General features: G+C 39.8%; 1 protein-coding gene across 1 annotated transcript in view; it reads left to right on the forward strand.

The window, feature by feature from the left end:
• Nucleotides 1-1,965: 1,965 nt before the first annotated feature.
• The window catches only part of HAT1 (histone acetyltransferase 1), a 50,962-nt gene continuing 38,868 nt past the window's right edge, over nt 1,966-14,059 (forward strand). The window contains exons 1-2 of the mRNA XM_006866635.1: nt 1,966-2,040; nt 4,351-4,455. Of these exons, the coding sequence (XP_006866697.1) occupies nt 2,034-2,040; nt 4,351-4,455 (112 nt within the window). The 5' untranslated portion in view covers nt 1,966-2,033. The remainder of the gene's footprint in view (nt 2,041-4,350; nt 4,456-14,059) is intronic.

Consider the following 14,059-nt stretch of genomic DNA (forward strand, 5'->3'; position numbering starts at 1 on the left):
CCAACCTTGAGGTTCAAAGTGCTTATCCTACAGTGCTACACCAGGATTCTGTTATAGTAGTGCTAGATATCTAAGAGAGAAACCCTATGGAGCAGTTCTGCTCCTCCCTAAAGGGTCCATATGAGTAGGAATCCACTCGATGGAAGTGGGTTTGGTTTAGGAGTTTGTTCAATTCTTTCAAAGTGAGGGTAACTTTATGTAACATTAAAGGGTAAGAGTTGACTGTAAGTCAGATGTTCATAACTCAGAGGACTGCCTATAATAATTATGGAAAAGATTGTTCTTTTTTGATTGTAAAATCATTAGTAACATTCGTTTGCTGTTTTAGCATTGTGACTATAACTTCTTATTCCCTTAAGGCTCAAAGAAAAAGGGTCTGGGCATTCTCTGTCAGTACCTTTTCTGATCTTTGTTTTTAGGAGGACCACCCCCAGCGAGATGGATTGGCAAAGTGGCAGCCTCAATGGACTCAAGCGTGGCAACAATAGTGAGGTTGGCCCAGGACCGATCAGTGTTCTTTCTGCTGTGCATAGGGTCGCTATGAGTCGGTACCGACTCAATGGGACCTAACAACAACATCTTTATTCAGTGGAACTAATATTGGACAGGGTATCTGGAGAACTGGGCTTTTGGGTAGGCTGTATACCAGTAGTGTGAACTTGGGACAATTTATGTACTCTAGACTTTAGTTTCCTCATCTCTAAAATGAGGGGTGCATTAGTTCTAGACTATAATCCTGAGGGTGAATTTTAGTGTTATCATGCATCTTTGCAAAACCTATTAAGACATGGCATTCTAGAGATAAACAACGTTGTTAAGTATTTGTTGTGAGATGCCATTAAATTGATTCTGACCTATAGTCACCCACAGAGCAAACACTGTCCAGCCCTGTGCCATTCTCCGAATCTCGTGGTGCTGTAGGATAAGTACTGGACTACTAAGCTCAATGTCTACAGTTCAAATCCACCAGCCCGCCTGGAAACCCTACACGGGATCACTATGAATTGTTACGAGCTCAACAGCACACAACAACAAAGAATAGTAATTCTGGAATAAACAATTCTGACAACCACAAGGTCGGCGGTTCAAACTCATCAGTCACTCCTTAGAAACCCTGTACAGGGTTGTTATGAATAGGACCCCACTTGACTGCCCTAACAACATGGCCCAAATTAGAAAGTATTCTGTGATGTGAATCAGGTCACTAGGACTCAGGACATGGAGAACAGAATCAGGAAACTTGGTTACTACTAGGCCTGATAGCCCTGGAGTGGCGCTATAGTGTAACATAAGTACTGGACTGCTAAGGGAAAGGTTGCAGATTCAAACTCAACAGCAGCTCATTGGAAATCCTATACCTGGTCGCTATGAGTTGGAAGTATTTGGTGAAAGCTGAGTACTTAAATTTCGCACTGTATATTATTAAAAACCTGAAAGAACAGATATTTAAAAATAGTTATGGCAAAAGTATAAAATAATAAAAATAAAGGCAAGTGAAAATGTCTCCTTCAACTGAAATTTGTTGTTGTTAAGTGCTGAGTCGGGGTTCATTCAGACTCACAGCGACAACTCCAATTAAGTTGCAAACTTAGGAAAAACTAGAACTAAGTTGTTGAATCTGCTTTCCAGGCCAAGGGGAAAGCTTTTCAACAAGTTACCCAAAACATTCCTGGGAGAAAAGGGAAAATGGCCGCACAGTATTGCTCAAATCAACTCTGAAGAAAATCTTCTTGGATCAGCAAGCTTGCACAAATTGTAGGTCCCAATTGTGGCCTCTTCTTCCTGCTCGGGCCTGTGAAAAATCAGGCCAGCAGCTCTTGCGGTTGCTAGGCAACGGAGCGAGCATTCCTGACAGTACTAGCTCCGCCTCCTGAGACGCTTCCGCTAATACGCGCCTTTAACCTTCCCTTTTCATTGGTCAGCGTCATGCCGAGGGGGCGGGGAGGCTAGCGTTAGATAGTGCGTTCACTTCCGGCCAGGGAGCGCGCGGGTTGATTCGTCCTTCCACAGCCGCGGGCCCTCGCAGCTCGGAAATGGCGGGTAAGTTCCCGGGAAAAGTTTACCAAGGGTAGGGAGCGGGCAGGGCTGTGAAAGGGCGCCGAGGTGGTAGTGGTTACACTCATGAGGAACTTTCGGGCTCTAGCCTTAGTTCCAAAAGGCCTTCACCGGCGGTCTGGAAGCGCAGAACTCTCCTCCCAGCTCCTTATCGGCCGCGTTTCGCGCCCCCACCCCCACTCGTTTGGGGTTCTGCTGCTTCTGCGAGGAATTCAGCTCCTGTGGAATGCTGAAAAGGTCGGGAGAAAGTATCACAGTCGGGGCTGGGAAGGTGCCAGAGGTCCTCCAGCCGTTGTTTCTTTTGAGGCCTGTTTCTCTCTTGGATCCTTCTGCCCGCTGTCTCAGCTGTGCTACAGCTGGTCCTGTTCCCGCCAGCTGATCTTCGTTAGTGCTCAGGTCTTTGCGCGGTGCGCTTTAATGGCTCTCCCTGCACCGGGACTCGGGCTGGAATCGTGACTGACGTCGCGGTTTCGGCGGTAGCCCACTCCTGAGCTGTCTTTCAAGTGTGTATATTTCCTGTGCGAACGAGTGTGTTCCCGCCCTCTGGTTTCATCTCAACTTTTGATAAACTGTCTTGAGTTCTTTCTACTTGGCTCTCTCTGTTGAGTCGCTCTGCTTGGCCACATTTAAAATGCTTATGCCTTTTTGTAAGTGTATTAAGGCCGTTTTGGTGGTGGTGGTTGTGAAGTGCCGTCGAGTCGGTTCCGACTCAGCCACTCTCTGTGGAGTTCCCGAGGAGCAGCTGGTGGGCTTGAACCACCAACTTCGTTGTTAAAAAGCTGTCCAGTGCTTATCCTACAGTGCCACGCTTGGACTCCGTTTTGTTGGAAGTATATATACACATATGTTTCCTATTATATATATCTTTTTATTTTTTCTCAGTGCTTTCAGAATAGTCTGACTATATTTGTATGGATGTGCTTAATAGACAAACCTGAGTTTTACGATAGATTGAGAAAGTACTACTAAACTGTGAAGTAACTCTCTGGTGTAATGGGTGACGCGTTGGGCTGCTAACCACAAGGTCAGCAGTTCGAATCTACCAGGTTGCTCCGCGGGGGAAAGAGGAGGCTTTCTGCTCCCGTAAAGATTAATAGCCTCAGAAATGCTACCAGGGTGGCTGTGAGTCAGAAACGCCTTGACATCACACAACCACCAACCAGACTGTAATCTTAGGGTACACAGGTACCTAAAAGAAGGGGAGCATATGTACCATAGAGGGTGTATATGTTTTCAAGAATTACACCAAAATTCTAATCTCAGCTCCATCGCTTAGTAGTTGGGTGCATTATTAGCAAGTAATTTGAGTTTTTAAATCTGAAATGTGACAGTAACTTTAAGTTCTAGAGAGTTGTAGAAATGTAATAGGTATTGTATGATTTCATTCACTAAATTTCATTGCTTAGGTTATTCATAGATTTCTTGAGACTACCTATTTATTGAAGAGGATCTAAGAGGTTAAGTAATGTGCTCTAATTCACAGAGCTAATAAATGTATGGTGAAGCCTCGATTTAAATCCAGGAATTCTGACTTCAAACCCTGGTTCTGTACTGTTTCAAATCTTTCCCATTTTCTGCATTATGTGTGGTTTAACCACTTTTGGAAGTGTCATTTACTCCTTTCATCATACTTATGATTTTTTTTTTTTAGGGTGACTGAGTTTTTACTAATATGTTCATTTTGTCAAGAAATTGTCATATTTACCCGACATGTTTAATGATGTCTTTCAGGATTAGATATATGTTACATATGTTAATGGATTGTTGTTAAGTACCACAGAGTCGGGTTCCAACTCATAGCCACCCTGTATAGGGTTTCTGAGGAGCAGTAGGTGAGTTTAAACTGCCAACATTGAAGTCCAGTGCTTATCCTACAGGGCCACACCAGGATTCCATGTTGATGGGTAGCCATTTTTTATTAAAACCGTTTGGTTATTTCAGTAGCTCACAATGTTTCGACTGCCAACCTTTTGGTTCAAACCGACGTTGTGGTCCAGTGCTTATTAGGAGCATATGGGGGATGGCCTGTACTTTTATCATCGATCTAATAGTATGTTTTAGGAGTCCTGGTGTGGCACTATGGGATAAATCACTGGACCACAAGGTTGGCAGTTCAAACTCACCAGTTGCTCCTTGGAAACCATTTATAGGATTGCTATGAGTTAGAACCCATTAGATAGCATTTAACAACAGCAGCAACAGTGTGCTTTAAAATTTACCTTTATTCCACATCTGAAACAAAATCCCATTTAAACAGCACTGCTAACCAAACCTTCTAAACACCTTTTCTTCTAGGATTTGGTGCTATGGAGAAATTTTTGGTTGAATATAAGAGTGCAGTGGAGAAGAAACTGGCAGAGTACAAATGTAACACCAACACAGCAATTGAATTAAAATTAGGTATGTATTTGTAATTGATAATATGAATGTACTGTGTATGAATATACATAGTCTCTTAAATTTTAAAGTAGTTTTTATGTAAAAACAGTTGATATAAGTGTATAGTTCTGTGCTTACTGAAGACATATAAATGTTTTTCATTCTTGCTTTACATCATACAGTAGTTAGATGTTTGAGGTGCCAGGTGTACGTGAACTCAGCCTGTTAAACAAATATTTGCCTTTACTCTTTGCTTAGAGGAAAATGAGGAGATATAAAACTGGAACATCCATGCATTACTGATAGGAATGTAACATAACATGACCAGTTACTTTGGAAGACAATTTGGCAGTTTCTTGTACAATTAAATACAAATTTACCACATGACCCAGTAATTCTACTCCCAGGTGTCTTAAGAATATTAAAAATTTTTAATTGCCGTCAAGTCAGGTCAGATGCCTAGCAACCCTGCATAGGGTTTCCAAGAAGCAGCTGTGAACCTACCCCAAAATATGTAAATGTTCATGTTATGAAATGCTCTCTAGTTGTTTCTAGCACATAGCGACCCTGTTTAGGGTTTCTGAGGCTGTAAATTTTTGCAGAAAGCCTCATTCTACAGGTGGGCTTGAACTACCAACTTATGTCCAGTGTTTATTCTACAGAGCCACTGTGCTCTAATATTAATGTTCATAACCGTATTTACAGTAACAGAAAAAATGAAATGAAATGTGGCTTGTTCATATGATGGAATGAATATTTTGAAATATTGAAATATAGAAAGGAATGAAATATTGATATGTGCTGTGACATGGATGAACCTCAAAAACTTGCTAAGTGAAAGAAGGCAGACAAAAAGACCTATTGTGTGATTCCATTTTGATAAAAAGTTCAGAAAAGACTTATCTGTAGAGACAGAAAGTAGATTAGTAGTTAACCTAGGACTTGGGGGTGGGAATAGAGAATGACTTCAAATGGGCATGAAATGTCATTTTGGGTGATTGAAATATTTTAAAATCAGATTGTGGCAGTAGTTGCAAAACTGTAAATTTAGCACAAAAAAAAATCATTAATTTGCATATCTAAATGAATTTAATGTGTGTGGTGGTGGTTATGTGCTGTGAGCCGGTTCCAACTCATAGAGAGCCTATGTAGGGTTTCTGAGGCTGTAAATCTTTACGGAAGCAGAAAGCCTCCTCTTTCTCCTGCGGAACAACTGGTAGTTTTGAACTGCTGACCTTGAGATTAGTAGCCCGATTTGTAACCACTGCACGACCAAAGCTCCTTTATGTATGTAAAATATACCTAATAAGCTGTTTAAAAAACAATACATACTCATGAATTCTAGCTCCATTACTTTTCATGCTGCACTTTTCTCATCTGTTAAACAGTTAATAGTTCTTTATAGAGGTGGTGGTTGTTGTTATTGTTATGTGCCCTGGAGTCGGTTCCGACTCATAGTGACCCGGTACAGAGTTTCCAAGGCTGTAAATCTACAGGAGCAGAAAGCCTCATCTTTCTCCTGCGGAACAGCTGGTAGTTTCAAACTGCTGACCTTGAGGTGCGCAGCCCGATTCGTAACCACTATGCTTCCAGAGCTCCTTAATTTATAGAGGTGGTTAGTATTAAATATGAGGTATGTAAGTGAAGTACTTAAATGGGCAAACAGAAAATACTCAATAAACGTTAACTGCTGTTATTATTGAAAACATGCAAATAAAACAAATACACAAAGTGGCAGTCCTCTGAACTTTCAACTACAAAGATGATACTAATCTAGATTTTGTTTTTTTGTTCATAATTAATATGTTTTTCTAAAACTAAACACCTGTTGTACTTAATGCTTTGTTATTGCTTGCTTTAACAATGTCTTGAATATCATTCCATGTGCCTGTAATTGAATCTTCCTCATTTAAAAAAATTATGTAATGCAGTGTAACTGTCACTATTCAGTAGTTAATATACATTTTGTTTGTTTCTAATTTTGGTTACAAATAACCATTAGAGAGCCTTTGTGAACATATGATTTAATTTTGGATAAATTCTTCAAAGTAGATTTGCTGGGTTATGTTGTTAAGTGACATCAAGTCGGTTCCAACTCATAGTGAGCAGCTGGTGAGCTTGAACCAGTCGTCAACCTTGAAGTTCAAATTGACATTGTAGTCCAGTGCATTAAACCATAGGGCCACACCAGGATAGCAGATATGTAAAAGATGTTTCATTGTGGTTTAATTTGCCTTTCTGTGACGGCTAATGCTATAGTACTTTTTTTTTTTTCATGTGCTCACTGGCTATTCTTTTGTGAACTTTCTCTTCAGATTTTTTTAAATTTAGATTTTCTTTTTGTTATTAAGTTGTACATGGTCTTTGTACCTTCTGGTTATAAGTCCTTTATGTCAAATATATGTTTTGTGCATATATTCCTCTCTGGCTTGTCTGTTCATTCGGGGGGGGTGTGGGGGGTGTTCAGAAAGTTTGTGGAAAATTCCATTATCTTTTAGTTACATTTATCTACAAACTTTTTAAACCCCCCTCATAATTTGTTTTATTGTCTTATTGTCCTGGTTAGGATCTGTAGGAAAATGTTGAATGGAGTGATGGGAACAGACATCCTTATTTTATTCCTAATCTAAATAGGAACATATTCAGTATTTCACTGCTAAGTATGATGTTAGCTGTAGGTTTTGCATTTGTGTCCTCTATCAAGTTGAGAAAGTTTCCTTTTGTTCTTAGCTTGGTAAAAGTGTGGTTTTTTGTTTTTAAATCATGATTGAATGTTGCGTTTTGGCTGAATTTCTTTATTGAGATGATGATAATATGGTTTTTAAAGAGAAGTTTACTCATGCCAATAGGGTTTTTTTTTTTTTTTTCCATTTTCTCTTTTACTTTACTGGAATTGATTTGATATTATTTTGTTAAAGATGTTTGCACAAGTACGTTCACAAGAAAGAGAGGGTTTTTTTTTGTTATGCTATTTATTACATTTTGGTATCTGGGTTTTGCTAGTCTCTTAAAATGAATTGGGAGGTTTTGTCTCAGTTTTCTGAGTCGATGTCAGATTGGTTTTATTCCTTTAAATATTTGATAAAAATTCACCAGTGAAACTTTGGCTTCCTGGAGTATCTATGTTGAAAGATTTTGATTACAAATCTATTGAATATTATGTAAGTACTGTTCTGATTTTCTGTGTCTTATGTCCATTTTGGTAATTTTTGTCTTAAGGAAATTATCACTTAATGTACCTTTCTTGGCACAAAATTGTTTATATTTTCTTTAATTAGTCTGTAGACCATTTTTGAGGATGGTGGTAATTTCTTATTTCCATGGAATGTCTGGCTCTGAGTTCATCAGTTTTACTGATCTTTCAATAGTTTCTTTTCTCTGTTTATTTTTTATTTCTCATGCTTAAGTATTTTTGTGTTTGTGTCTGTGTGTGTGACTTGAGTTAAGGTTTACAGAGCAAATCAGTTTTACATTCAACAATTCATACACCGTTTGTTTCATGTCATTGATTCTAATTCCCACAATATAATACCAGTTATTCTACTTCCTCCTTGTGTTTCTGTTTCCATTCCTCCTTTCCTAAGCCTTCTGAACTTTTTTTGGGTAGGAGTTCTGGTGTGACACTGTGGGTTAGTGCATTGACTAAAAACTTGGTTTGAACTGTAAGATCGCCGGTTCCAGCTCTTTAGCTGCTCCTCAAAAACCCTATACAGGGTCTTTATGGGTCAAAAGGGACTTAACTGCACTTTACAACAGCTGATATGATACTTAACAACAACAGCTGACCTTTGAGTCTCAAATGACTTATTTTTCTAAGGTGTGCTTACCTCTCTGTTATTGTTCTCCTTGTAGACCTGTTTATTATTTGACAGAAAATTGAGCCATGTGGGTGAGTTCATTGAAAGACCTTAAGGGTGACTGAGGGCCGTGGTGTCAGGGATTCTACCAGTCTCTGTCTGAGTCCATGTTAAAAGATTTTTAACTTTTTGTGTGAGTTGTGTGAAGGTTTACAAAACAGGTCAGTTCCACATTTAACAAATCATACACTTCGCTATATTACAGTGATTGCCCATGCTTAAGGTTTATATTTTTAAAATTCTTACTTTGAGTTGAATTTGCTTTTCTTTATCTGTTTTCTCAATGTTAAGGCTTATTTAGCTGATTTGAAACATTTCTAATACTAGTATGCTAGGTTTAGGGGTCATGGTTTCTTGGGACATCCAGTTAATTGACCTAAAAACACACTTAATGCTTCTGCTTTACCTCTTAGATCAATGCATAGTGCCTGGTCTTTTAAAAGCTTGCAAGCAGCCATCCTAGGTCATCTATACATTTCCATCCAAATAATGCCCATCCATCCATACAAACCCTCACTTGCCTTAGAGAACAGCAGAAGAGAGGACTAGGAGGAGAATATGGAATGTGTGGCTAATTGCTTTGATGAACAACCACCTCCTTTGTCACGAGACCAGTACTAAATTGTGACTGGCTATCATTACTGAACATTTTGATACAGATCCTATAGAAAACTCCTAATCAAAAGGAGGAGTGGCAATATAGAACAGAATATCAAATTCCAATGGAATCCAGTCTTTCTGGAGTCTTGGAGGCAGGGTGAACCCCTGAATGTATTGCTCTAAGGTAATCTTTAAACCTTAAACCAAAAGTATCCCCTGAAGTCTTCTTAAAACCAAGCAGTAGTTTAGCTTTACTAGTAAAGGATGTTGTGTTGAGCATTATACTCTTCTAAAATTCTATCTGGAGTCTTGGTGTGACGCTATAGGATAAGCACTGAACCTTTAGGGTCGGTTTGAAACACAAGGTTGGTGGTTCAGACTCATCAACTGCTTGGAAACTTATGAATTGTTATCCACTTGACAGTATATAACAACAACAATTTGTTGTTGTTGTGAAATGTCGAGTTGTTTCCGACCCATAGCAACCTTGAATAGGGTTTCCGAGGAGCAGCTGGTGAGCTTGAACTGCTGACCTTGCAGTTCAAATGGCTTTGCAGTCTGGCGCATTAACCCACTGTGCCACACTAGGACTCCAACAACAATACTAGTATTAAAATTGTAAGTTTATCTCAGAGTACCAATTTTATTATATCCCACCAGTTCTTATATGTTGTTATTTTTGTTACCATTCAATTAAAAATATTTTTAATTTCCCTTGTAATTTTTGCCCTTGACCTGTGGATTATACAGCAAAGTTGCTCATTTGTCCATATAGTTAGGGGTTTTCTAGGTGTTACTGTACTGCTTATTTAGTTCCATCAAGAACAGAATCATACTTATTATATTATTTCAACCCTTTTAAATGACTTGTTTGACAGACAGTCCAATGGTTTGTTTTGGTGACTGTCCCAAATATAATAGAAAAAAATTTGTATTGTATACATTTTTTTCTTTTTGCATAGTGTTTTATAACTGTCATTTGACTTAGTAGTTCATTTCAAAATATTTGTTAACAGATTTTCTATCTACTTCTATTAATTAAAACAATTGAAAGAGGGCTGTTGAATTTTCCCACTGATTTGTCGCTGTGTCTTCAGTCATCAGTTTTTGCTTCATGTAAACACTTACAGAAGGTGTGGTGGTGGTGATGGTTATGTGCTGTGGAGTTGGTTTTGGCTTATAATGATCCTGTATGGGGTTTCTGAGGCTGTATGACTATATGGAGCAGAAATCCTCATCTTCTCTTATGGAACGCCTGGTAGTTTCGAACTGCTGACAGTGAGATTAACAGTTTACCTCGTAACCACCACCAGAGCTCCTTGTAGTAAATATAGCTGTACAAATTTAAAATTGTGTCTTTTTGATGAATTTCCTCTTTCCCTCTGATAATATTCCTTATTTTGAAGTCTAGTTTGTTGATTATTAATATGGCAGTGAGGGTTTTTTAAACATGAGAGAAAAAAAATCATGTTTGTATACTGTTACTAGAGATGTATCATGCAGGAGAGAAGGGAAATATTAATGAAGTGATACCCTTGAGAATGTGAGAGAAAAGCATCTCATTCATAAGTGGAAGAACTAAATTTAGTTAGGAGCATGAAGAATTTTTCTACCATACCAAGAATAAAACAATATGGGAATAGCTGCAATGGGTTAGTTGTAGAGTTCTGGCAGTCTGAGTAGGTTCTCTTCTTACTGCTTTTATTTTTGAAATTAGTAAGGTCATCGGGGGAGAATTTGATTGCAGGAGAAAGGTGTTAGAGGTTTGAGGAAAGTCATGAGAATGAATGGACTTAAAAAATATGGTATGAATGTCAAACATCAAAAAAGGATTTTTGAAGTTACTACTCATGAATATAAAGTAGGGTCAGTCACATCCAGATGCAAGATTGTGGTATGGATGGGCCATATAGTTGGATTTAACTGTATTTGGAGTTTTTTTTACCAGACTGCTAGGACAAAGTAGGGACAAAGGAATTGTGGGGACATGGTCGCTCCATAGGGTAAGCACTGGACTGTGAACCATAAGGTTGGTGGTTTGAGCCCACTAGTTCCTCTGCAGGAGAAAGATGAAGTTTTTTGATTTGACAAAAAGATTTAAAGCCGAGTTCGAGCTGCGGTCCGGTGGGTCTGTTTCTTGCTTCAACAGTGTTTGGACGGAACAGATCCGGGGACTCCCCCACCTCCTGCCTCGGACCACCTCTAACAACTTCTTTGGGCAGAATCTCGTCTCCAGGACCATCTTCTTGAGCATTCCCTGTTTCCGGGACCAGCTAAACCGTTGTGTGTGTGTGTGTGTGTGTGTGTGTGTGTGTGTGTGTGGTTAGCTCCAAATCTTCGACCAACCATGAGCTCTCAGATCCCTCAGAATTATTCTGCTGAAGCGGAGGCCGGCGTCAACTGTCTGGTTAATCTGCATCTGCGGGCCTCTTAACACCTACCTCTCTTTGGGCTTCTATTTTGATCGCGATGATGTGGCTTTGGAAGGTGTGGGACACTTCTTCCGTGAGTTGGCGAAGGAGAAGCGTGAGGGTGCTGAGCGTCTCTTGAAACTGCAAAACCAGCGTGGTGATCGCGCACTCTTCCAGGACGTGCAGAAGCCCTCCCAAGATGAGTGGGGAAGAACCCTGGACGCCATGGAAGCCGCCCTGGCCGTGGAGAAGAACCTGAACCAGTCTCTTCTGGATCTGCACGCTTTGGGTGCTACCGACACAGACCCCCACCTCTGTGACTTTCTGGAGACTCATTTCCTCGATGAGGAGGTGAAAATTATCAAGAAGATGGGTGACCACTTGACCAACCTCTGTCGGATGGCTGCTCCCCAGGCAGGGCTGGGCGAATACCTCTTCGAGAGGCTTACTCTCAAGCACGACTAAGAAGAGCCTATGGAGCCCCACAACTTGTGAAGGGCCTTCAGCATTCCCCTGCTCTCCCGCATACCTTCTGCCTGAACCTTCCTCTGCAGACAGAGGCAGCATAGTCAACACCCTGGAGCCCCCCCTTTGCCCAAGTGGTGGACCAAATGAAAACAATAAAGCTTCCTTTTACAGCAAAAAAAAAAAAAAAAAGATTTAAAGTCTTGGAAACCCTATACAAGATTGCTATGAGTTGAAACTGATTCCATTACACTTGACAGTACCACAAAGGGATGGGTCATGGGATATACTATAAAGGGAAGAAAATGAAGGTGTAAAAGACAGGGAAATGAAATGATGATAAAATCAATACAAGGTATGTTTTGTGGGACTGGTGGTTGACTAAGAGCATACAGTATTTGAAATTGAGATTAAAGGGGTGTGTTTGTTGCTAAGTGTCCTCGAGTCAGTTCTGACTCATAGTGACCTCGTGTAGGATTTCCAGGGAGGTGTAGTTGTTGATAATAAAGGATAGGGTATGTCATGGGAATAAGTGGCTGAGATACAGTAAAGTAGTTGGTGGTTTCTATATGCCTTGGAATTGGTTCTGACTCATAGGATTGATTATTAAAGGAAGAATCAGGAACCAAGAGGGGTTGGGCTTGAAGATAAATTTTCATTAATTTTGAAACAGTAAGAATTGAGTCTGATACAACTGGAAATAGTGATTGAGAATGAGAAACTAAATTCTTCAAGAAATAATGGAGAGATCTGTCACGAACTTCAAAGCTGGATATTCTTGTAGTATAACAAGACAGTCTAAAAGAAGGAGGACCCCTTATCCCAACAGTGTGAAGGTATGGAGAAAGAGAACAGTAGCCACTGCATAAGAGAGCTATAAGAAAAAAATGTACTGGAGGAAGATACCTGTTGTTAATGAACTGTTAAGAGCCAGAAGGCAGAGGGAAACAAGGAGAAGTTACAAATATGGAGAATTTTGCTAATTGAAATTTTAGTGATTATGGGAAGTTGCAGAGGAGTGTTGGTGGTGGTGGTGTGCCATGGAGTTGGCTCCGACTCACAGTGACCCTGTATAGGATTTCCAAGGTTGTAAATCTTTATGAGAGCAGAAAGCCTCATCTTTCTCTGTGTAACAGCTGGTAGTTTCAAACTAGCTGACCTTGAGGTTAGCAGCCTGATTTGTAACCACTACACTCCCAGAGCTCCTTAGAGAAGTGGTTGTTATTGTTGTTATTGTTATGTGCCTTGGAGTTGGTTCCAACTCATAGCGAACCCTGTACAGGGTTTCCGAAGCTGTAAATCTTTTCGGGAGCAGAAAGCCTCATCTTTCTCCCGCGGAACAGCTGGTAGTTTCGAACAGCTGGTGGTTTCGAACTGCTGACCTTGCAGTTCACAGCCCGTAACCACTGTGCTACCAGAGCTCCTTAGAGGTGTGGTGGTGGTGTTGTGAAGCGCTATTGAGCCAGTTCTGACCCTGGATAGGATTTTCAAGAAGCAGCTGGTAAGCCTGAACCACCAACCTTGCAGTTCAAACAGCTTTACAGTCTGGCACATTAACCCACAGCCCTACACAAGGACTCCAGGAGGAGTGGTAGATGACGCCAAATTTATTCTCTTGTCTTTGGTGAGAATCCAAGAGATAAGGGATACTCTTAAGAACTTGATTAAAGTTAAACAGAATAAAGAATATGGAATTCATTTTGATGGGTCTCCAAATTTTTTTTAATTATATTTATTGTTGTTGAAAATTTACACAGCAGAACATACACCAATTCAACAATTTTGACTTGTAAAATTAGTGACATTGATTATATTCTTCAGGTTGTGTAACTGTTCTTGTCCTTGTTTTCCGAAGTGTTCTGTTTCTGTTAACTGCCCCCTAAAGCTTCTTTTCTTAATCTTTCTAGTTGCTGTTGATACTTTATAAATAGATCTTAAAAGAGTACCATATTGCGGTGCTGTAGGATAACTACTGGATTGCTACCCACAAGGTTGGTGGTTCAAACTCGCCAGCTGCTCTTTGGAAATTCTGTACATGGTCGCTATTAGTCAGAAGTGACACAATGGCACTTAACAACAGCATACTCATGGTTGACATTCTTTACTAGTTACGTTAAACAATCATTTGATTTTAGGATGACTTCAGAGGATATTTTGGTTTAAGCTTTTAAAATTAGAGCAGTAGATTCAGGATTTCAAAAGTGTTATGTAATGTTGAATGAAAACTCTAGTGATGCTGCTGGAGCCCTTGACAGAAGCACATTAGGGCCATATCCTTACCCCATCTAGTAT

Source organism: Chrysochloris asiatica, unplaced genomic scaffold (assembly GCF_000296735.1).
Source record: "Chrysochloris asiatica unplaced genomic scaffold, ChrAsi1.0 scaffold00094, whole genome shotgun sequence".
Taxonomy (NCBI): Eukaryota; Metazoa; Chordata; class Mammalia; order Afrosoricida; family Chrysochloridae; genus Chrysochloris; species Chrysochloris asiatica.